At 37.3% G+C, this 24,405-nt stretch overlaps 1 protein-coding gene across 2 annotated transcripts in view; it reads right to left on the bottom strand.

The window, feature by feature from the left end:
• The window catches only part of KNL1 (kinetochore scaffold 1), a 30,994-nt gene that overhangs the window by 3,461 nt on the left and 3,128 nt on the right, over nt 1–24,405 (bottom strand). For both annotated transcript variants that reach the window (XM_037401722.1, XM_037401721.1), the window contains exons 3-25: nt 24,071–24,110; nt 23,771–23,830; nt 22,357–22,418; nt 21,844–21,899; nt 21,345–21,381; nt 20,168–20,205; nt 19,780–19,832; nt 13,099–18,282; nt 12,190–12,334; nt 11,090–11,157; nt 10,863–10,961; nt 8,126–8,241; nt 7,211–7,301; nt 5,567–5,683; nt 4,851–4,938; nt 4,010–4,078; nt 3,582–3,621; nt 3,350–3,451; nt 2,801–2,901; nt 2,457–2,525; nt 2,195–2,304; nt 1,502–1,620; nt 68–190 (exon numbers count right to left, since the gene is read on the bottom strand). In XM_037401722.1, coding sequence (XP_037257619.1) covers nt 68–190; nt 1,502–1,620; nt 2,195–2,304; nt 2,457–2,525; nt 2,801–2,901; nt 3,350–3,451; nt 3,582–3,621; nt 4,010–4,078; nt 4,851–4,938; nt 5,567–5,683; nt 7,211–7,301; nt 8,126–8,241; nt 10,863–10,961; nt 11,090–11,157; nt 12,190–12,334; nt 13,099–18,282; nt 19,780–19,832; nt 20,168–20,205; nt 21,345–21,381; nt 21,844–21,899; nt 22,357–22,418; nt 23,771–23,830; nt 24,071–24,110 — 6,987 coding nt within the window. The remainder of the gene's footprint in view (nt 1–67; nt 191–1,501; nt 1,621–2,194; nt 2,305–2,456; nt 2,526–2,800; nt 2,902–3,349; nt 3,452–3,581; nt 3,622–4,009; nt 4,079–4,850; nt 4,939–5,566; nt 5,684–7,210; nt 7,302–8,125; nt 8,242–10,862; nt 10,962–11,089; nt 11,158–12,189; nt 12,335–13,098; nt 18,283–19,779; nt 19,833–20,167; nt 20,206–21,344; nt 21,382–21,843; nt 21,900–22,356; nt 22,419–23,770; nt 23,831–24,070; nt 24,111–24,405) is intronic.

Here is a 24,405-nt window from a genome sequence, read left to right as displayed (position 1 = left end):
GCATTTAATTCCCCATCCTTGTTTTGAAACTTAAGTCATACAGAGTGGTTCTTTCTGTTCAACTCACCCAACATTGCCAATTTGTTTTTGGACAGTAAAAGGCAGTGAGGCAGATGGGTAGTCGGCAGCTAGAGACAGGGTCAACTCAAACTTTGCAAAAGCTGTGGAAGCGGAGAACAAAAGCTTCACACTGTATGCAAAATAAATAAAAACAAAAAGATCAATACAAAATATCCAAATGTATCGCCACCGCCTTTGAATTAGGTTCCAGAAGGGAAAGCAACTGCTGTAATTGATGCAACGAGCTCAAGAACTTCTAGAGAGTTCCAGCATAGGCTAACTTCATAAATAAGCTTAAAAGAAACTTTCCACTCTGATACTATCAGCACTCTAACACTGAGTTAGAATACAAACCCCCAGTTTTCCTCACAGAAAAAGTTAATGAACACACAATTCACAGAACCTGTCAAAAATTATGGGAGAGTATAAAGTATAAAAAAAAAAAATATGTTTTCTAGTTAACATAAAATATTCCTAGGTAGCTAAAGTTTTCTGGAGCTTGAAGTGGGACTGGTTTACCTCCAATCTCATAAATCTAATTCATGTTTCATGCATCCAACCCTATGTAAATCAGGCCAAGTTTCTCTCTAGCACAGTACTCTTGTCTATGACAATGTGCAGGAAGGCCAGAGTTGAATTTTATTGTAAATATGGGTAAGACCATCACCAAGGCTACAGTGCCCAGGAAGCAGATGCTTGGGGATAGCATAAATGAGAACAAACACAGGTGTTTTCCAGGTAAATCTCCCACAATTTGCACCTTCCTGAGCACAGGCGGCCCTTGCATCTGTTTTGTTGCCTTAACTAAATAGAGCTTTTAGGTGATTTTGGCATGTAGTAGAACACCACTCTTGCAAAAGGGTACTACAAAATTAGAATAACCTATGGAAACAGCATCAAGGCATGCAAAGATGGTTAACTGGCCACTTCTTAATTAAGGCTAAGCATCAATAACAGAAGGATAAGGTGAAGTTGTATTTATCTTGTTCCACTGGGAGATGTCACAAAATCAGGAATTAGTATGAGAAAATGAAAACTAAAGAAAAGGGACTTTAGTTTAAGTGTATCTCTCCTTCAACAACTAATTCTGCTTGGCTGAAGCAACAAAGTACTAAGGTACAGGTAAATTCCTGGCTCTGTTTCCTTTCCGTTGCTACACTCTGACCTAAAGTTTTAAGCAAGAGAGTCAAGTCAAACAGGAAAGCCGCAAGGAATGAGAGGTTATATGATAGTAAGGAAATGGCTGAATCCAAGAACAGCTTAATTTTCATGCATTTAGATACTATAGTGCAATTGTATTAAAATAAATTAGGTTGTTGTTAAAAGCAGTTGCATAAAAACTCAATCTGAAGAAAACCAAACTGAAAATGTTTCAGTGTTTTGTTTCTATCTAGAAACACTCTCTGAAGGACTGGTGTAAACTCCATCTGAAGTTACTTACTTTGTATCGTTGATATCAGTCTTCAGAAGATTAAATTTTCCACCCCATCTCTCCAGAAATTCAATCTCCTCTCCTAAGACCTTGCAACGACTCACCACCAAAGAGATGTCATGAAGAACCTGAGCGGGCAATCAGAAAAGCAATCACATTGGCAGTAAGGCTGGTAAACTATGTGACACTTGAAAACTGTTTATCCTAGAAAATACAAAGAAAAAAAAATAGTAGTTCAACTGCTATCTGAGTTTGGATGTGAAATTGAAATTGTACAAGCTTAACAACAATTATACATGCTTAGCCTTAAGTTTCTCCCTTCAGCTCTGTCAACAGGGGTGCACAGACATGCAGGAACACCAAGTTTTTCTTGGCAATTTAAGCCAGTAATTTTCTAGGAAGCAGAACAGCATTCAGCTCAATTATTTAAATTCTACTCTCAGAAAAAAAGGGATTTTAAGAAATCACTAAGACAAGCGGATATCAATGCAGCAAACAAGGAAGAAACCACAGCTTTTAGGACTCTTGCCTTCAGGGACAGGTACTTCCCCCCTGCACCTCAGAATATTCACAAAGCAGATTTTGATTTGCATTGATGGAGCATTTATTAGGATGCTTTTGTTCTCAGTGTCAGCCCTGTTCTCTGTGATAGAAAAGATTTAATGTTTTCCTGGAGTCTTGCAGGCTTTTCTGGAACATTACCTGGGGCAAGTGGTACAGTGTGGGACACTTTTCCTGCCAGCATCCCTGACTTTCAATAAACTGGAAGATGAGTCGTTGGACTAAGCATGAGGAGGGTGGAGCTTTTTCCTCTGTAACACAAAAGAAAAACACATTGCCAGAAATCTTTTAAAGCAGTATTGTAATGCACTAGCAGATAAACCACAAAGTTACAGATGTCCTTCCAAGAACAGATTATCCCAGCAGCTACTTTCAAGCTACTAAAAAAAAAATAAAATCTTACCATCCAAGAAAGATTCAAAGTTCAGGCTAACTATCTTTCTGGAAGGATCTTCACCGAAAACATCACCATCTGAGAAGGAAAAAAAACCCAACAGTAGTTATTTCCATACTTAGTTCTGGAGTTATAGCTCTTCCTCTTCAGAAACAGCCATTCATTACATACTTTTCTGAATTTCCATAGAAAGCACATTGAAAGCCACTTCTTAGGTTACATGCTGCTGCTGTAGTGTGCTTTCTATTTCCTTTTAGCAGATCGCCACAAATACAGAAACTTTAGGTTTCTATTATATAACTATTTAACCTTTCAAATTCATAAAGCTGAAACATACCAGTTTTGCAACTTACCTATAGGGGGTCCAAACACAACTGTGAGTTCAATAGAATCATAAAGAAAATTAAAGACTGCCTGCTGTTCGCTCCATTCAGTAATCTCCCACTCAGTGGAGCTAAAAATGAGGGGGGGGAAAGAAACACCATCACCCTAAGTTTCAACCAACCAATCAAAACAATGATCTGAAGGACAAGCATCAGAGTATTAAGTGCACTTGCAGCTATTACCACATAATGTACCAATGAAATTTTCACTTTCCAACAGAATGTTAAGAATCTGTTGAGAAAGCAAGCACAATACTATTCTTTTTACATAAATGTTCATTTTGGAATTGGAGAGTTGGGTATAGAAAGACTGAATGTAGAACATCACTGCAAAGTTGTTAATAGAAAAACAGCGCATCACACACAGAAGTTCACCAAGGCTTTTTGCTTATACTAGACAGTGAGGAGATGGGCACCCAAAGATTTCCCAAAATCAAGTAACAAGGAAACCCAAAACCAAAAAAACATTTATATACAAATGTGAGGCCCCAGAACTAGGTGATCACAATAAAACCTTACTCATCTCTCTCCAGGAGTTCCTGGCAGCTTTTTTCTTTTTCCTTTAGCTGGTTCATCTGAGCAAGCATTTGCTCATTCTGAGTCTCCAGATCTGACAGTTCACTGCAAAGATAAACCAACAACATGAGATGTAGCACATTGGCTAAAAAAAAAAAAAAAAAAATCACCAACCCTCTAAAACCTGGATGTGCCCATGTTATTTAAAGTCTTTAGATCATCTTTGATATCTTACCTTTGAAGTTCCTCTTCTTGGGCTTTGAGGCTTTCCAATTCTAAGAGAAAAGGAAAAAAGCTATGAGAGAAAAGAGCAGCAAAGAAAGCCCTAACTTGCTGTGCAGTCACTGTTCTTTAACAATATGAAGGATCACAACTTGATGGCTGTTACTCCTACCTGGATACAGATATGCTATCAACAAAGGTTATTAATTATTGAACAACTGAAGTGCTGAATATGATAGTCAGCACACTCTTCAAGTCACACTGTACCAAGTTCTAAACTCCATTTTTCCAGGGGAAAACCAGTCCTTTTCATACTTTAACATCTATGCAATTAGGTATATCCAATGCAGAAAACAGTAGTGTGTAGGGTTGGGGTTGAGTATTACCCTCTCCAGAATCTGAAAAACACCACAAAGCCTGCCATTCAGCTAGTACCATTACCTTTCCCTAGGTTTTTTCCTTCTGCCTTTTCATCATTGCAGTTCGCTTCCCATTCATCCCAGTCAGAATCTGTGGGAAAGAAGTATCAGGTTTCTGCAGAACTCCCAGATTCAATACTTACATTCTATTTTATTTGTCTGTGGATTCTATAAATCTTACTATTTCAAAGTTAACTAAGAAAAAAAAAATATGTACAAAAACCTGGAAGGGTATTTACCAAAAGCCTCTAAAAGTAACAGATAGCAAGGAAAATTCCTTTTATTGCACTGTTTCAAAGCTGCTACTGTGCAATTTGATTTCTATTTCTAAAGTCAATGGAAGAAAACTCAGTTGGAAGAAGTGAAAATACACAGAGCATCATTATGCAGCAGTGCTGACTAAGTACTGACTGTAGCTTGTGCGAACACAGCTGAACAAGTGTTAAACCATCCAGCTATGATGCTAAAACAGTACAGTCCTGGAGTGCAAAGCTTAGTCTTGCCTAATTGCAGCATCGCTGGCAGGTTTTGCAGCCATTCTGAACTGCATGCTGGCAGCTAGCTGTACTGCTATCGCTAGCAGATTTAGCCAGCTTGGTTACAAGTTCATAGGCTACAATTATAATTCTGTATTTCAATGCAGATATACTCCCAAGTTCTTCATATGATGTGTAAGTGATACCCACAAGACAAGTTTGCAGACACAAATGAAGGTATTTAGGCCTAGCAAATACTTGTAACAAAGGAAATGTAAAATTCCAAGCAACCACCAAACACAGAATCTTGAACTGACCATTTGAACAGCAGCTCTGCAAACAAATAGAGAAATCAGTATTATCGGTCACTGGTTTGGAAACACATACCTGCTTCCAGAGCAACAAGACAGTTCTCTGCCTCCTCAAACAATTCATCCATCTTTTCTATTCTTGACTGTAGCTTTCCATGTTGTTCCTAAGGTAGGAAAATTGTACTCAAGTCAATGACTTTTGAAAAAAATCTGAATTGTCTTCCGAGACCATTATGTGGATCTTTGCTTGTTAAGAAACTAATTAAAGAAACTGATCTAATCTGTCATTAGAACAAAGGAGCAGACTGAGAAACACTAAGGCAGCAGCCATGCATAAGAAAGTACTAGATACTTAACAATGTATCTTCCTAATGACTTTTCTTATGAAGGGACGAGATAAGACATAGAAATTAATAAATGCCTAGAGCTTTTAACCAGCTTTTTAATTTCTGATACCTATCACAATGCATTACTTTTGCATTTCCTTGTTAGTTACCAATAGTGAGATTACTACAGTATAAAGAGCTAATTTCTGATAGCATTTCTCTTAATACTCCCATTTTTCACCTGTTACTTTAATTGCCCAAACCCCTAGGCAGAAGGTTGCTATAGTGTAAGTGCAAGAAAGTCACTGTCCCAATGTGTGAGATATTTGCATATAAATAAAAAGGAAGTACGTTTAATAAAAAGGAAACTTTCAAGAGAATGCTCACTTATATATAATGATTAGGCTCCCACACTTGACAGTCAAAGACAAAATAGCTAAGCCTCTGCAGCCTTGTGACAAATTACCTGTGCACTTTGCAGCAATTTCCTGTACAATGTCACTTTCTCGTTGTGAGCCAAGATTTTATTCTCCTTGGTGAAACAGGTTTTCATTTTGTTCAATTCTGCTCCAAAGCTCTTCAGCTGCAACAAACAGAAAATACAGAAGAGAAAGTGAAGAACGTGCATCAAAAGATTGTTCAATTGACCCTTTAGACTCATTCTCCCTCCCCCGCTCCTCCCAACACCCAATTTCTCTAGTAGCAGTATTACATGCCACTTGCAAATTAAAGCAAATTTAAGACTGGACAATCCCTGTTAATTCAAGCACAGCCGCCTACTGAAGTAAATTATTTTATTTGCAAAGATCCAACAAGACCTTTACTCAAACAGTGAGCTGCACAAATAACTAAAGAGATGCTTTTACTAAAAACCAGAGCAACTTCATTAAGCCCATCATCCCAGTTGTTTGAGGTTTATTTAGAACACTTGCCCTGTTCTGGTTAAGGAGGCTAACTGAAATGCTCACGAAGTCCAGGCTGAACCCCACAAGAAGTAAACTTAAAACCTGTTTTAACAGAACACAGCTACAGATCATGCAGGTCAATGTTTTCTCTGACAGCTGTCAGTCCAAAAGCTGCAGAAAAATGTATGAAAAGCTTTTTTCTACAATGTTTGTCATCTGCCTATTTCCACTGGGTGGTATCATTCTAATTGCAGTGGGTAGAGATTTGCTTAGTAAGCTTTCAAATTTTGTTATTCTAAGAGCTAAACTAAGTGTTCTAGTTGATTTCTTTGTTCCTAAGTGTAATTATTCCTGAACCTAGTTAATAACCTAGCCTCAGCGATATCCTACAACAATCTAATTATGAACTATGAAAAATACAGTCTTTTATAAATTTTGACTCTTTACTGTCATTGAATAGATATTTAATCTTTGCATTAGAACAACAGAAACCAGAATCTCTTGATCTACCTTCTCAATTCTGGCTGGGATACATCAATAATTTTTCTGGTTTTGACATGCAAATCTCTTCTTCATGCTTTTTGTGCCCATAATCATTAGTATTCTACTTTAATTACCCTCTGGCCTCATCTTTTATTTTTGCATATGACACTTTGTTGCGTTCCAAATCCTGTATCCAGTTTTATTTTTGCATAATGACACGCATTTTCTGTTCATTACATGTCTTGCAAAATCATGTCTTTCTGAACTAAATAAGCGTGTAAGTTAACACAAAATTCAGCTCCACCAGTGAAGCAACAGTCTCTATAGTAAGAGCTGTTCATTTTTTTCTTTCCAAAATTGCACTGTATGCTTAAGTCCATCTAAAGTTTCTCTTTTCTTTTCTGCCCTCAACTAACCTGAATTATCAACTTGATATATCAATATTGATATACCACTGTCAACTTGATACTGATTATCATGGCTTTTCTGTTTTACAGCAACATATTCTCTTTTATATATTTGAAAGGGCACATATCGCCGCATTCTTCTGACATATCACAAGTTCTCATAGCAGTTTTCTATTCAGAAATTTTGCCTTTTATCACCTACCTGCCTACCGTTATTCTCTGTGACCATTCTGGTTGTTATTTTATTTGAATACATAAATTAACCTTACTACTTCATTATGTAAGAAACAACATTAATTCTTCCTTCAGTGTTACCTCTTCATCAGAGCAGGTTCTCATTACTTCCCACAAGCTCTTATTCACATTCACCAGGAGTTGATCCTGGACATTTGCATACAGTTTTAACCTGAAATGTGGAAGAAAAAAAAAAAAGTTGGAAGTCTTGTTGCAGCTGCACCAAACACATAAAGCAGCACATTGGTATTTATACAATTCACTCCCCTTTTCTAATGAAAATGTAAATATTTTCATTTATTTGGGTCTTACATCTTGGAGAGACTCTCTAAAGCCTTGGTTAAATGGAGGCCATGTTTGTGACACTCTAGCACATAATACAAAGTTCACTGCCTACAGTCTTTTTGTCGAGGGCAGGTCTGAACAGGAGGTGGAAAGTTAGAGAGCCAAAGGAATAGGAAGTGGTGCTAATGAGGCTGTGAAAAAATCCTACTACTGATTTTTAATTATATTATAAGAGTTGATTTTGCACATAAGTTACTAAAGGCATAACGAACCAGATCAGAAGTGTCCTCCAGATAAGAAAATAAAGCATGACAACTGTATTTCAATCTAATGAATGCTGGAAAATTGGAACAAACAACAGACCATAACCTGTTGGGATTCTGCTTTCTACGTTTGATCATTTTTGATACAATTTTAAAAGTTTTAGTCTAACGCTTCTGATGCATTTTGAAGCACTCCATTAGTAAAAGATAAATTACTTCAGGAAAAATCAAACCTTAATTATCTCCATAACCACTACTCCTCCCTTAGAGTAAACCCTATATACTGTCTAAACCTGTAAATAACCTGGCTGCCAGCAAAAAGTAGGTTAACTGTAATTCTTTATTTTTCCCATATGTAATGTATTCACTTTCTTCAGGCCACTTTGCATGCAACCAGAGCTGAAAAAATAGAATTACTAATATAATCTGTGGCTGAAAAAACACTTACTCATCTATCATCTGAGAAAGGGCCTGGCAGTCTTCTTCATAAATACGCAGCTTGGGGCGATAAATATACTGGCCATAAATGAGGTCTTCTGGAGTAGGTGGTGCACTGACTGCACACTGGGGAAAAACAGAGGGAAAAATTGTGAAGAAAGAGACACATATATTTTTCAGAAACAGTAACTTCCAAACAATTCATGTCGAGAAACCAGTAAAAGGCCCGGAATCTTTATTTTTGCAGAACAGACAAAAACTGAAATCCGAACCCTAATGAAGGAAGCCTGACATGCTTAAACAACTGTTTTCATCCTGGACATGTCTTATTTCATTCTGAGACAAGTTAGTCATATAACCTTAGATAGCTCATTCCATTTTTATGCCTCATGTTTCCTCATGTTTGAGCATGGACTTCCTTTTGGGACATACACGTTATCACTAGAGCTCAAAAAAAAAAAAAAAAAAAAGACAAAAATTGGAAAAGGGTAACTTTCTTTTAGATGAAGACTTGAAAAACACACATAATGTTATCCCAGTGATGTTTGCTGTAGAATAAAACAAGATAGCTATGCTTGATTCAGAATCAAAGTTCACAACTTTCAATGTATCTTAGGCACATCAAATAAATACAATGAGGGTATTTCAGCAAGCTACCTATATACTGGAGCACGTAAATAATCAATAGTAACTGCATCCCTTCAGAGAAAGTTTTTGGGGGCTTTTGCAGGGGTGGAGAGGGGAGATGGTGTTTGTTTTTTATCAGAGATCAGTCATTAATGAATAATATCAGACTTTTGTAAGCCTGATTAATATTTAGAGACAGGTCAGTGTGAATCAATTTGCATACTCAAAGTGTAAACTAAACTAACTAAAACAGTACAGTGTTTTAAAGAAAAACAGAAGAGATTTTAAAGTCATAAAGCAATTTAATCAATACAGATTATATTAATTTACTTGTAGTTCTTTTTAATCAATTTTCATTCTTGCCATAACAGTTTTAAAGAACTTTAAAATGGACAGATTTTTTACTTGCGCTTGCTAAGTTGACACACAGAAATTTTATTCAGTCAGGAACAAGGCCATGAAGAAAGGCAGAACAGCACACCAGCACCTGTGCCCCACAGACAGGGCAAACCAGCTGTAGGCACTGGCTTTCTGCAAACTAACAAAACAAGGTCCACAGTTGCAGTCCTTATTTCCCAGAAAATAACTATATTTCTTATGTGAAAATTCTAATGATGCATTTGCTCTGATAACATGACATCTTAGAGCAGTGAGACTTGGTTACACAGGAGCCAGTTTTCAACTAATCTGGAGTACAAGAGTTAATTTCACAAGTAAAGATTTTTCACAAATATACCACTTTCCATGGGAAGAATATGATCTTGACCACACCTTTTCATACATGGTAAACCTGCTTCACTCTTACAGTTATTATCATAAAGACATATCAAAAATTCCTACCAAAACAGGTGTCACGCCACTCATTTGAAAGAAGGAAGATCAAATCTCATTAGAATTTATTTAACATTGAACAGACTACTGAAAAGTTCTCCAGCACTCTAGAATAAGTACCGACACAGAAGAAACTCCAGTGTCAAAATTATGCAGACACTGCTAAAATTTTCCACTTTCCAGGATGGCTTCTCCATTGCCCCAGTGCATTGTTTAGTCTGCCAGTAGAAACCATAGTAAGCAGCCAGAAACAGAAGCATCTGAACTAAATCCCCATACACTTTGTTAAAAAAGCGTTAAGTATTGCAATTTTGCAAACTTCCTGTTTATGAAACTTGAAACTTTTCCACGTCAGTATAATATATGTCAGAAAACTAAGGAGCTCATTCACACTACTTCATTACATAAGTACCATTCCTTCCAAAGATTATTTGCAAAATCCAGACAGGTAAGAGAGACCAGCCCCAGCATCCAGGTAGAAATTCAGTTGTCTACACAAATGTATACAAATAACCAAGTCCAAAACACTGGTCTCAACAAAGTTTATATGAAAATAAGGTGCCTTTACCGAAAACAAATGACAAGGCCCTGTTTTCAGGATGATTGCAAAAAAGATTGCTTGGTTCAGCATCCAGTTACCACCAATGCGTGGTACTTGTCTGCATGCAAAAGAAAAGTTGTTCCCATGTCTGCAAGAATTTAATGGAAACCTTTCAGGATAAGGATACTGAAACTGCATTCAGGCAGAACAGACTTAAGGGGAAGAAATAAAGAGTAGTAATGTCACCATGAAGCATGGTGAAGAATAGAGTAGAACAAGTAGCAGGAATGCAGAGTGGCATTTCAGGATTCTGATTTCAGCTGATGGACATAGTAAGAAGATAAAAGTGAAAAGGTTAGACTGAACTTCTGATCCTCACTTTCAAACTTATCATCCTTGAAACAAGTTAAAAAATGCAAGAATTAGCATATTTATCCAAGAACAGATAATCCTGATTATACATACGGTATTTCTTGCAGAGATTGAAATCTATTCTGTTTTGCAGTACTGAGGAAAAAAAGCATCAGACTTACCAGAAGTGAACAAGCAAAGAAAGAGGAAGCGTGAGTGTCTAACACTTGTCAAGGTGGAACTGACTTCTGGGCTTAAATCATTTAAAGGCCTTTAATACAGACTGATTAGTGGATAAAAATAAAAATAATTAAAAAAACAGCCAAACAAAAAAAACCCCAAAAGGAATATAATGTAAGGTTAATTTTATTATGTACATCAAAGGACAGATACTCACGTTGGCTGGAAGATGGCTATGCCGGGGCTTCTGAATAGGAATATGGAGTTGAAGAAGTGTAAAAAACTCCCCAACTGTGATAAGACCATTTTGAAATTTCTGTAAAAGTTAGAAAAAAAAGCGTATGGATAAGTACATTTTTCAAGCAATAATGCTTACTTGCACATATGCATACAAGTATTTTTCCTGATAGGCAAGAAGCTGGCATCTTTAAGCTGTTTACATACCTCCTGTAAGTTATCTTCACAAATGCTATGTATGAGAAGCTGAGATTCCATCTGACTGCTTCGCTGAACTAGCCAGAAGGAAAAAAAAAATATAAAAAGGATATTGCTAGGATTAATAATATTCTTATAGAAATATGACCTTAAGCTCATTAGTTATAGAAAAAAAGCAATTTTAATGTGGAGTTTGATCTTTATGTGTGTTTCCAGTGCTGAATGAAGTAACTGAGAAAACAACTACTTGGGACAAACAAGGAGGACTAGATTAAGACTGATGTAAAATAAAATCTGTGTCAGAGCAGCAATGAAATGACAGGGTTCACTTTTCTATGGGAGGAAAGCCATATGTAACATACTAATAAAAATATGTAATAAAACTGAGAAAGAGACTCCAACCAGTTCACAGAGGGCGTCCTATGTAGACAGAGACCAAAGAGCATTTGGGTCGCCAGCAGCTTTCAAGGTAAACACAGGTTCTGAGCCAACAAGGGCTAGTTTCTCACTCAAAGGAAAGAACCCAGTCTACCAGATAAGGCATATGCTTTCATGGCTGCAGGAGGCCAAAACATATCGGTTTTGTAAACAGAGGCAAGATATCACTTACCAGATGATTGGCTGATTTCTGCCTTATTGTTAGGTATCAGCTAATTAGCAGGAGCTAACTAAACCTGGGGGCTGGATTTGCTTGAGCCTGCCCCTGCAGTGCACTCAGAGGACTCTTTTTCCAAGAATGCAGGGCTGCAACATGCAGGCTCATTCTGCATGGAACCAGCTTAAAATCATCTTTGGGCCAGCAGAGCTGGAGTAGAGTTTGAGTTGGAGCTTTGCTCTGTGCCAAGGTAACCCACCTGTCTCACCAGCCCAACCTGCCCTTGAAAACCAAGCTGTACTTAAATTCTGCTCCTTTTCCTTCCAGTCTCAGTACTCCTTGAATGGCTTTGACTCAGCCAGAACATAAAAGCATGTTGAGCGGCTGGGTGAGAAGCTGTGACACAGGTATTCAAGGCCTTTCCTAAATGAAATATATACTACAGGTAGGGCTCTTCCTTGACTATGCATAAAGACCACAAGGTTTGAGACTATTATGGCAAAGGAAGTCTTACTTGTTAATTCTCTGTCAGCCTTAACAGAATCCAGAGAGCTGCTAGTGCTGGCATGAGTACAGTCGTGGCTTTTAGCCAACAGATTTGGAGGTTCTTCACCTTTATGAGCTTCTCCTTGGCTTTGAGACACAGCACCAAAAGTAACCTAATTAAAGTTAAAAAAAAATATATTAAAAGAGCTATATGAAACAATACAAGTTGCTCAGTAGTTTATTGCAGCTATTTCTTGACATTCAGAATTGTTTCATTTTTAATATCAGCACATTTTACATCTAATCAGCATGAGAAACCAGCATATGGCTAGTTAAGCCATTTCCTATGATGACATAAAGGAAGCTGCAAAAACATCCGTTCATTTCTCAGTCAAAGCAGTAGCCTCCATAGCACACTCCTCCAGCTTTTGGAACTGGAAAGTTTCTGCTGATGATTACAAACTTATTTTTAAGGTCAGATTAATGTTGCATATTTGCACAAATTTTCTTGATTCAACTGCAATTTTTGCTGTCTATAAAAAAACTAGTTTAAACTAAACATCCATGTTTGCATTTTAAATAATTGCTTTAGGCCTTACTCTATCATTGTTCCCAAGCAGCAGCTAGCGAACAGTTCAGTTCAGAGGACGAAGTGTTTAGTCAAGAAAGTATTACGATACTATGGAGAGGATGATTTAAAAGTAGCATATCCTTTATTCTGTCTGGTTTGCATGGTTCAGGGAGGTTCCATGCTTCAACCTGATTTTTCTGTTTTGGCAAAATCATGAAAAATACAGGGAACAATACAGCAAAATGACAGCAAACTGGTGGTTAAGAGAAGCAAGAAAACTTACCAACAGATCTGCTTACACCCCAAGATTTAAATAGAAGTCCTGTTAACGTTCACTGTATCCTTTTAACAGGGGATTAGGCTCACCTGCAAGCCTCGAGAGACCTCACCATCCAGGTTTTCATCACTCTTGGTCTTCTTCAGACTTTGAAGATCTTCCTCATCTTGTTCCAAAGCTCTTTTTGTGTTGCAAGGTTTTGTCTCCTCAGATGGATTCTTTTCATTGTGGGAGATTTGGTTTTTGTTTATCTCATTGCATGCATTTTCCATGAGTTCAGAGCTTACAGATTCATTTGAATCCATTTCTTCTAGGCAGACAGGAAGAAATTCTTCTGCTATAAACTGAGAAGGGCTGAAGTTCTGCCTAGTAGACTTGTTATGTGGGGTTTCACGAGCATTTACATTTACTTCTGAAACTGATGCTTCTCCTCTGCCTGAAGATTTTGCACTTGTGTCTTGTACACTAGAAACAGAAGGATTTCTTCTGTTTGGTAATTTTGGCTGGAAGATACCTAGAGGGACATTTATTCCTTGGTATTTATCCTTAAGTGCCATGCCTGAATGTGCATCTATGGGAGCAGCTCCAGATTCAAGACATGTGTTCTCCTGCCCTTTGGTATAAAATACATTATCTGGTTCATTTACAGTATTTTTATCTGACCTCAAGGTATCCTCTGGCTGAGCTGATGATTTGGGCAACTGGTCAGAAAAAGCAGCTTCAGAAACAGAGAGAACTGCAGATTTCTTTCTAATATTTTTGAGTTTTGAACAAACATTTAAAATACCTGATAATTCAGGTGCAAGAGTTGGATCCGTTTGATCTCTTGGACTGCCACTGACCAGAAGTTGCTTAGTTTGTTCAGAGTTTACATGAAAGTCTTTTGGAGGTGTCTCCCCTTCAGCTGACAGCCCCTCATTTTCCTTTGATTTCTTGTTAGAAACTGTAACAAGGCTTGCTTCAGCCAAGCCTAAATCTGTAGCTAAATCTTCATGTCTAGATGAAACAACTTTCAATACTTGGTCTCCCCGAGTACTACACTCATCTGGAGAACCCTTGAAAGAACCCGATTGCTGGATGGGAAGTGAAACATGGGATACCAAAACACTACTTTCTTCACTGCAATCTACAGGACCGTTACCTGGAAGCTTGAAAGTAGCTCTCTTTGCTTTCAGGTTTTCTGGCAGTATGAGATCCTGATCAGTGCTTACAGGGACAGAATTACCTGTGGAAAGGACAAGATTCTGTGGTACCTGCACATCCATAGTCTCTTCTGGAAGACAGACAGAATAAACGGAACCTGGTGCTGTGCCACCGGGGACTTGCATAGCTCCTTTCTCATTAGGAAATGCTGAGGCTGATGAAACATTAGAGGGAATGCTGGGCTTATCCTTAGATTTTGCAAGATATTTACCATTCAGGTCTTTTGTTTCTGAGGAATCTATTTCATCTCTGCCAGATGACAATGCACTCTGCAAGTCCGGTTGTTGAGTGCTTTTGAGTGACAATTCTTGGTTCTCAAATCCATTAATATTGTTATTAACAGCAATAGTATGGGATGCAGTTATTTCCATATCATCTTGGTTGTGGGTAAACACAATGGTTTTATCAGCATGAACTGCAGAAATGGCTGGAACGGCCTCTCTGTCCTGTACATCGATTTTACCACTTAATACAGCCGTATGAGTTTTAGTGATCTCCATTTCGTCAGACAAAGTAAAAATGACTGGTTTTTTGTCTGAAAGAGCCTCCTGTCCAACTTGTTTAGCTAACTTTAATCTACTTTCATCACCAGAGTGAGACTCAGTCATTTCCATGTCAGCCTGGTAACTCATGAACATAATTGTGGAAGTTGAAGGAACAGGCTGATTGGGTTGCCTACCTTGCAGAAAATTTTCTTCCAAAGCTACATCATGGGGTTTAGTGATTTCCATATCATCCACAGCAAGCCTAGTAGCTTCACTATTTGCAAGTGCTTGCTGTCCAACCTCCTCATCTAAGTTCAGTTTATCATCACATACAACTTTCACAGTAATTTTATCAGCAGAGCAAGAGTTGGTAATGTCCATGTCAGCCTGGCTATCTGCGAACATAACAGTCTTAACAGGATCAGCTGAAGAGAGAGAATGAAGCCCTTGCTCATTTTGCAAGACAATTTCATGGCCTATTGCAGCTGTATGGCTCTCTGTGATCTCCATGTCATTATTCTCATCGCTCAATGAAAATAAAATGGTCTTTTCCCCTGTTCCCTTCAAGCTTTTCCTTCCAGTCCTTTTAGCTGTCTTAAGCATGCCTTGAGAGGCAGCCTTTTCCACAGATTTATCACTTGCAACAGTATTGAGTCTACTTATTTCCATGTCATTGTTGCAGGCAAAAACCTGAGTTTTATCTCCAGAAATAAAGGTTGTGTCATCATTTGAACTTTTAAGCTGTGAAATTATTTTGTTCATTGCTGGAACTGTATGACTTCTGGTGATGTCCATATCTGCATCTTCTGAAAATATTACCGTTTTCTCATCTGCAAAAGGCAAATGTTTTAACCCACTCACAGCTAATATTTTCTTGTGTGCTTCTTGGTGTCTGACATCACACGCAGATGCCTCCTGGCTATTTATTGTCATCATGACCCCCTCTTTTAAGGACATTATTTTATTTTTGTCTTGACCAAGGTACCCAGGTTCTGTTTTTCTTTCTGATAAAACAGCACTGATGCTGCCGTCGGGAACCATTACCGCGCAGTTTCCAGTCAAGTCCATGTTTTCACCAGAGGGAAACACAACTGACTTTTCTGAAAACAAAGGCAACTGGGAACTTCCCTTATGTGGTTCAGACATATCAGCTAGTAAGGGCTCTTCAGCAGTCCTCAAGTGCTGGCCATCAACTGAGTGAGGATTTTTTAAATCTCCTGAAGAAACTGTTCTAGCAATTGAAAAATGTCTCTCCGAATCTACTCGAGTTGGCAATACTTTGTTTACCACCTTCATAGTATGGGGTTTCTCTTGCCTGTCTGAGTTTTGGCAATCTGCATTTATTCCTAATACTGTTCCAGGTTGTTCATTTCCTTTCATTCCAGAGGGAGCGGACTCATTACTGGCAATAAACAAACCATTTGGAGCCAAAGGAGTAACAGTTTGCTTATCTGCATTCATTTTCAAATCCCTGCATTCTATTGCTGCAGTCTGACTACCAGGAAACTGGAAGGTCTGATTTTGCAGCTGCTTGGATATTACATTATTTTGACTATGATTATTCTCATATTTTTGTGCTGTATTAATAAAGGCAATGTCAAAGGCAGCGGTATGAGTTTTGGTTATATCCATGTTTTGATCATCTGAAAACATGCTCATCTTGTCATTCATGCAGGAAATGGAAGCATTTGGAAGCTTTTTTTCCAAAGGTTGAGATATAACAACTTTTTGACTTTGCAAAGACCTGAATGCACCAGTGTTGCTGACAATATTCTCAGGGACCTCTCTATTTTGCTCTGGTAATGAACACATGCTCTTTGAACAGGAACTTGGACCACTCGCCTGAAAGTTTGTTTTCCCAAGGTTTTTATCAACCATTATCATCTCAAGATCTTTAGTATTCATTTCTATAGCCTGGCTTCTTTTAATATTCCCATTGATAATTATCACCTCAATATTTTCCTTGTCCATATCTAAAGAATTTGCACTTCCATTGACATTTTTGTTCTGGTTCTTCCCTGGAATTATTTTACAAGGCATTTGTTTTGCTTCTGCAGTTATCCTGTTGCTTTGATCATCAATGACAACAGCATGGCATTTAGTTATTTCCATTTCTTCCTGTTGATTTAAATTGGTAGATGTAGATCTGTTATCAAGAAAGTGAGGCTTGCAGGTGACAGAGATGAGCACTCCAGCAGGAGATTCATTCTCATCATTCTTCCCATCAACCTTGACAACACAGGTTTTAGTCAAGTCCATGTCTTCTCCCGAGAATATTACAGTCTTCTCACCTGGCAGAGAAACAGGTTGAGAGTTTGCCAGACTGTGCTGAAGTCTACTCTTAGAAACACCAGCAGACACTGAGTTTGTGTGTGACTCAAAACCAGCATTCACCGAAGCAGTCCCATGATCCTGGGTCACTTTTTCAATTCGTTCATCTGAGCCCAAAGATATTTCAAGTGCACTATTTTTATACGACACAGAACTTCGATTATCCAAAGATGTTAGACTCTTTGTAACGTCCCCATCACCATGTGCTGGATGTCTGTTTTCTGCTAGCAAAGAGTTTGTATTAACTGGCATTTCAAAAGTTTTATGGTGTGAACTGTTCACTTCTTTGGTACTGTCAATACAGATTACATCCTTATAATTCCCAGTAATTTCCATGTCATCACATTTAGAAAAATCAACAGTTTTACCACTTCTGAAGACAGTCTCTGAAGAAATGGATCCTGGGATGGCAGACATTGTTCTGGCCTCTTGTTTAACAGTTTGCAGTGCTGTAGGATCTCGTCTGTCTTCAACATTTACTATTTTTCTGTCTGTACAAAGTTGAGAATCCTGCTGAACAATTAAATGCTGATTAGATGCTCTCTTTAATATAGAATTATCTAACTCTGTGGAAGGGAAATCCTTTTTGAAGGTTAGGCTGGGGAAGGGAAAAGACATTTTTGCAGTATGAATAGTTGTCATATCCATCCCATCATCTGCAAACATCTCAGTAACATCTGCACACTGTAACTGCCTTGGTGGAGCTTCACAAACACCAGAAAACATAGCTTTAATGTCAGCTTCCTGGCATTTTGTCACTTCCATTCCATCATCTTGCCCTCTAAAGACTTTTGTTACATTGCAGGTGTCCAGTGGCTCATGGGAATATACAAATTTCACGGAAGATCGTGCCACGTCATCTGAGACCTGTGAAGGGTCAAAAAAACCATTCTCTTTTTCAATAGGATTGAGTGTCTTTTCATTTAACTTCAAGCCCATCAAAAATTTATTGAAATCTATTTTTTTTTCCGTATTAGCATCGTTCTTGTCTTCAAAAGATGGGCACGAATGGTATGTAGGCTCTGAGAAAAAACGAAATTCTTTGCTCATTTCTGCCTTTCCATTGTTAGAGTTTAACCCAGCCAGAAATGACACAATATCTATTTTCTCAGTTTTCTCAGCTTGATTGTTTTTCAGATTACGTGTAATCACTGCAGTGTGACTAGCTGTCATATCCATTTCATTTTCATCTGAGAAGATGAGGGTGGTGTCATGCTTATTTGTCCTTTGAATGGCATTGTCTGCATCATGCCACTAAAAAAAAAAAAAACACACACAAGGAGGGAAGAAATTACAGTTACTGACATTTAAGACAAATGATAGAATCGTTTATTCTATTTAAAGCAAAACTCAAGTAACGCAGTCCTAAGGTTATAGCTCTATCTTTACATCATCTTCTGGAAAAAAAAATTATTTCAATATGATGTGATTTCAATATCAATGTGAAAAGCAGTAACACATTCAAGGAAAGAATGACTACAATCATTAGAGCACATCGTATTTAAATGGATTTTTTTGAAAGAACGCATCTCAAGTTTACTGTTGGGCAAAGGCTTCATATCTAGCCAGATCTTAGTAAGTATGGCATGATTACTGAATCTTATGGATCAGTACTTTCTATACCTCTACAGTGCAGTTTTCACCTATTTTTTTTTCCCCTTCCTAACTGTAGGTAAAAACCTTGCCCAGCTTATCATGCTTGTGCCCCAAATCAGCAGCACCAAGCTGGATGCTTTAGAAGACTTTTTCATCACTGACTAGGGAGATTTTAATCTCTATTTTAATAGAGAGAATTTACAGTTTTAAAGCTGGGGGGAAAAATGGGCCAGTAACAAGATAGAATACTGTATTTATCAAATATTATGAATATATTTACAACAGTTTCATGTTTACTTCATATTATATATCCTATTTTATAAATATAAGAAATAAAATATACTATAAGAAGAATAACCATACACATTTATCCAAACCAAGGAGAGAGACAGTTTCAATTTGACCTTCTTAGCCCCACGGTGCATGTCCTCTCTTCCACACTAGATTTTAACTGATTTTGTTTTAACATTTGTTAACAAGAGCTAACGTGTGTTTTTAAGCTGTGTCTTCAAACTCAACATAAAAGTCAGAAGCCATTGCAGCAAGGGACACTGTTTCAGCAATTGCTTTGTTTAACAACAGTCTTGTAACATCATCACTGAAGTGTAACACAGTTCAGGATCTCTGTGCAATTGTGCCTGTGAAGTCCTTAGCTAAGAATTTTGTGTTTTATCACTTGATTCAGCTGAAGAAATTAAGTTACCTTTTCATGCTAATTATTGCAATTTTTTTAAGGCTTTTTCACAGCAGGAACAGAGAGTACATTTGTGCACATCCATTCCACCCATGGAAGTAAAAATACACAAACAGAGAACAATACATGAGAAAAAATACATAACCAGACCTACCTGAAACATAAGCTCCTTTGCAAATTCTTAGACAAGAATTGAAAAGAATGGAGGAACTAGCTCACGTACAGGAAAGTTAGCAAGCAATTCTAGAAGCAAGAGTTATCAGTGCTACCGCATAATGCCTATCAAACTAGGAAAATACTTCAAAATATAGAAGATTAGCTTTCAGAAGAATTTTATGTGAATACAAAGATTTATTTTTTAGGAAGTTGAATTACATTTTTCATCTTTACTACACAAATTATTTGAATATATTTTGGACACTGCTACTTTCAGCACCGAAGAAATAAAAGCCTTCATATACCTCAGTCTGCTGCACCGATGCCTGGATGGGGGCGTGAAGCAAACTGTTCATCCCTGTTGAAAGAAAAGGAAATACTCCATTTGTTGCGCTATTTTCTTATTATTTTACTCACCAAGGTGAAGATCTATGTAATTGTTTTTACAAATATCACTAAGCCAGTACAATTAAAATCAAATATATCCTAAAAATATTTTCAGTACTCCAATATGTAGAAGGGCCACCCATAATTCTACAATAAAGTGCCTGTAAACAGCTTCAAGGGGTAAACCCTGTTCATGCAATAGTGATCTCGAGCAGATTGTTCTAAGCATGTTAAAATTACCCAAATAGACTCAATAGTTTTAAATAAAGATGGTAATTCTGTTATTGAATCTATTTCCAAACTCACCAGTGATTTCACATGGAACAGCTTCAGGCTCTTCATTTCTATAAAAGGTAGGTTAGGTAAACAGTTTGTTAAAAGATTTCAAAACAGAAGGCTTCAGCAATATACTGAAAGGGCAGAGAATTCTGCTGCACTGCTCATACAGGACTGGGCAGCAGATACCAGCTGCTGCTTATACATCTTCTTCAATGTATTCTCATTTGAGTTGCAAACTTATTTTCCCATGAGATTCTCTCCCCTTAGCATGCCACAAGCCATCGTTCAACATACAGGTGGCATTTTAATTCCTCAGTGACAAGTAAAAAAAAGAAAAGATTAATTCTTTATTTTTAACTCAGATCTTCCACTTCCAGGTATTCCTTTATCTTTGGGAAACTGAAGCTGTGCTCATAAAGCCTGAAATAATTTATTTCTCTGTAAAACAAAAGCCAGATACAATGTCCAACTTGTGTGGTTTTCTGTCTGACTTCTAATGCCTTCTGCTCTCCACTTGTTTCTTGATTGCTCTTTCAAAACCAACAAACTTTAGCTAGAGTGCTGATTTCTTGTGTGTATGTGCGTGTGTATATATATCTATATACATGCACATACACACATAGATGTTACTGTACTGGGTTGATACCTTTAAGAGCATGAGATAACTACAGCTGTACATAAGCTGTTTTCTTGCTATATATTTTAAATGTAAAAAATTCCCCTTCACACACAGGAAGTGTCTAAATCTCTTGTTTTACTTACCAGGTGGTTTTAACTTTAAAAATCCCATCACTGTGTTTTATCTAGATGGCAACTTTAAGGCTAGACTAACACTTTATCCACCTCCGAGGGAAAAAGTTACAGTAATAAATATCAAAGACTACATCCATCAGATACGGGAATTGGTAGGTCTTTCCTGGAAAGCATTCCCAAGCAATCATCTTTGGAAGGAAGCGGTTTCAAGACATAATGGTGCAATTTTTCAGAAACCACCATCTTTTTGTGAGTTACCAACACAGCTATATCATTTTTTTTTTTCCCCTGTATCCCTTCTTTCACCAGAAGCACTGAGTAATTTTATACCTAAATAAATACATATGCTGCATTTCTCTGAGGAGCAATTTGATGGTTGCATATCATGGGAAGAAATGTATTTGCAGTACAGAGTGCTATAGTCATGGGAATATTTTTTTTTCAAACTTACTGAGTAAAGACATGATTCCTTGTATCTGCTGCACACTCTAAAAGTAATAAGAAAATTACAACATTACAATGTGAGAAGCATGATCAAAACATTTGGAGACAAGAGTAAACTACACAGAAAAGAATGTTCTCAAGTTCTCACTCTTGATGTGCTGCCTTATCGTGGCAAAAACCTAGAGAAGTACTTGAAAAATGCATTAGCTTTTCAGATTCTCCCTAGGTAATGTTTGGCTGAGTGAATGACATTCTGCTCAGCCTTGTTTTGATCTAAAACCCCAAGGCAGATTTTGTTCTAGGTGCATTTTGCCTAAAAAAAATACTTTTTCTGAGCTACAAGGTCCACTGTACCAGTAACTAATGGGTTTTCAGCCAGTCCATGATAGACAACTGACCATATTGTTCCTTACCTGTGACTGACAGTCCTGACTTCTTAAATTCAAGCTAAAATTTTGTTGCCAATACTCTTTGAATCCAGTTAGGAGAAGAAAAAGGAGTCCTACCTGTATTTTCTCCCTCTGCCCCATTATTCTTAAGATCTCGCTGGAAGACTCTGCAGCTAAGAACAAAAACATCACCAATTTTTTAAAACATAAGCCCATCTGTTTCAAATATATTAAAAGAAAAGCACCCCCTAATAAAAAAAAAACCCAGCCCTAATTTCAATCTTTTCCACATAGTATGTTCTAAAATGAGATGTTAAAAGCCAGAAATGTACTGAACCCAAGCATATTTTCCAGTGAGAAGATGCCATTATCACACTTCCGATGGAAATAAAAAATTCCTGATTATATTAGATTCATTAAACTGGTTTTTTTTCCATCTAGGAAGAGAAAACGAATAGTGGCTCAGGGCTCAAAATCAACTCAATATAGCAACAGTTACCAGTTTGCTGTTTGTATACATTTGTGAATATTCAGTGAAGGCAATTTTAAGGGATACCAGTTTACTACCTATAGCCTGCTTTTTATGCTTAAATAAAGGACGTAGATCTGCATCCCTCAGATCAAACTTACTTTATGGTGTTCGCAAAGCTGACACGTCGAGAGTTTTTCCTACGTTTTTCTATAGTGATATCCTGACAATAAAGAACAAAACAGTTTGATAACAGAGGACTCGTCTTATTCCATAAGCCACTATAAGCATAGCTCTTCATGAAACACAAAAACAAACAAAAAAAAATCATTGCCCAAAACCCAATATTCTATGACCCCAACAAGTACAACAGATATTATCAACACCCTTAAACTACTTTATGTCAGGAGAACTTGGAGAACTATGAAGAGACCCATCTCACAAGAAGTAGCATCTAAATATCACTGCAAGATTTGCCTGGTTTCAAACACAAGAAGCAGAATACCAGTCACAAGGATTTTTGTCTGGCATATTGACTGGTATACTAGGGAAAATACATGTAGTTGCTTAGTGAGAAGGTTGCAGAACTGCTTTTCTTTAGTTTTCTGTTACATGAACTGAAGAAAAAAACAGTAATGAAGTTTCATCTTTATGGGAGAAAAGGAAGGATTCATGAAAGAATCAGTCACCATCTTCCTATAGAAATGTTTAAATGGTGTCACTGACTACATGATCATACTCATGCAATGTTACAAGGTACGTAACAGTGCAGTATTACATACACTGGAAAGCTAATTCATCATACCACTACTGTGCAGTTGTCTGCAATAAGCTTCCCTAACTAAATAGTTCTGGGACAGTGGAACCTGTGTTGTTTAAGAAAACACAAAGTATTCACATACCAGGTACTACCCATTATAGGCACGTGACTAACAAAGCCCATAAAATACTTAAATTTTTTGAAGGTTTTTTTCACTGAAAGCCTTATATGCTGAGTTTTCAAGTTCTGTAATCAGCAACAGATAAATCATATAAATATATGATGCAACTAGAGCATGAGTCCACGGATCACGCCCTAGGTAGAAATGACATTTAAAAACAATCCAAACTGAACAGGGCTGTAGTTACAATTTCTAAGAAAAAATAGACATCATAAACATGAAATATATTCTGTATATATTCCTGGAAGAAAACGTTTATTTTTTAGCTTTCACTTTAAACAAATTGGCAGGCTATTTTTTCTTCAGATGTAAAATTATCTTACTGACTATACCTATCTGTACACTGTTGGAAAGTTCAAGTCAAACGGACTACAGCAGGAGCAAGTTATTCCTACTAAACTCTGTTTATTCCTCTTTTCTGGATAGAAGAAACACTCTGATGTAAAACAGAAGTATAAGAAAAACTTAATGGATTTCTTGTAATATTTAGTACTCCAAAAATTATCCTCCTAAGCAGTTATTACAAGAGTTTTTACACCTGTATTATTCTAGTGACATAGTTTAATCAGTGACAAGTTGAGGAGCAAATTGAAGATGTTATGAGCATTGGCAAGAAAGGACTTAACAGACCTACCTGTGTCAATTCATTCTCACTTCCCAGATCATCAAGAGGATTTCGTGGAGCCTTTAAAATCTAAAAGAAAATATTACAGTTGAGAAGATCAGCTCCAAGTTCGAGAACTGGTTACTTGGCTAGAGTTTGTAAGAGCCACCAGTGCCCTAGCCAATCATATCAATCTAATAGGCTCTTTCTTTGCTTTTGGAATGCTCTTCTTCAACTGTGATGAGAAAACTAGTTCCCCTTTACAGCTTCCCTTTCTTTCCTTCCTTTAGTTACACCATTTTCTTTCAAGAAATGCCTTAAGTTACTCACAGAGGACAGTCGCTTCCTTCTGATGTGCTCTGTATTATCACTGGAGGAGAAGAAAAGGAAACGGGTATTAGGGCATAAATTGAACCAATATGTAGTTCTTGAACAGTATATGCCAGGTTTTTAAGGTTAGTAGATAGATTTCATCATTATTTTTACAAGTGTGAAATTAAATAAACAAGCTTGTTTGGAATAGATCATTCATTCCAGCACTAGTTTCCAAAAATAAGCTTTAGAAAATTCAGCAGATTGCCCTCCAAAACCCATGGTCAGTTAGCCTCCAGACTATGCTATGAAATTTCCTCAGAGCTTTCCTACATATGATCAAAGAAACTCCC

Source organism: Falco rusticolus, chromosome 10 (genome assembly GCF_015220075.1).
Source record: "Falco rusticolus isolate bFalRus1 chromosome 10, bFalRus1.pri, whole genome shotgun sequence".
Classification (NCBI taxonomy): Eukaryota; Metazoa; Chordata; class Aves; order Falconiformes; family Falconidae; genus Falco; species Falco rusticolus.
Note: the sequence above shows the minus strand (reverse complement) of the source record. Positions and strands in the feature narration are given on the sequence as shown.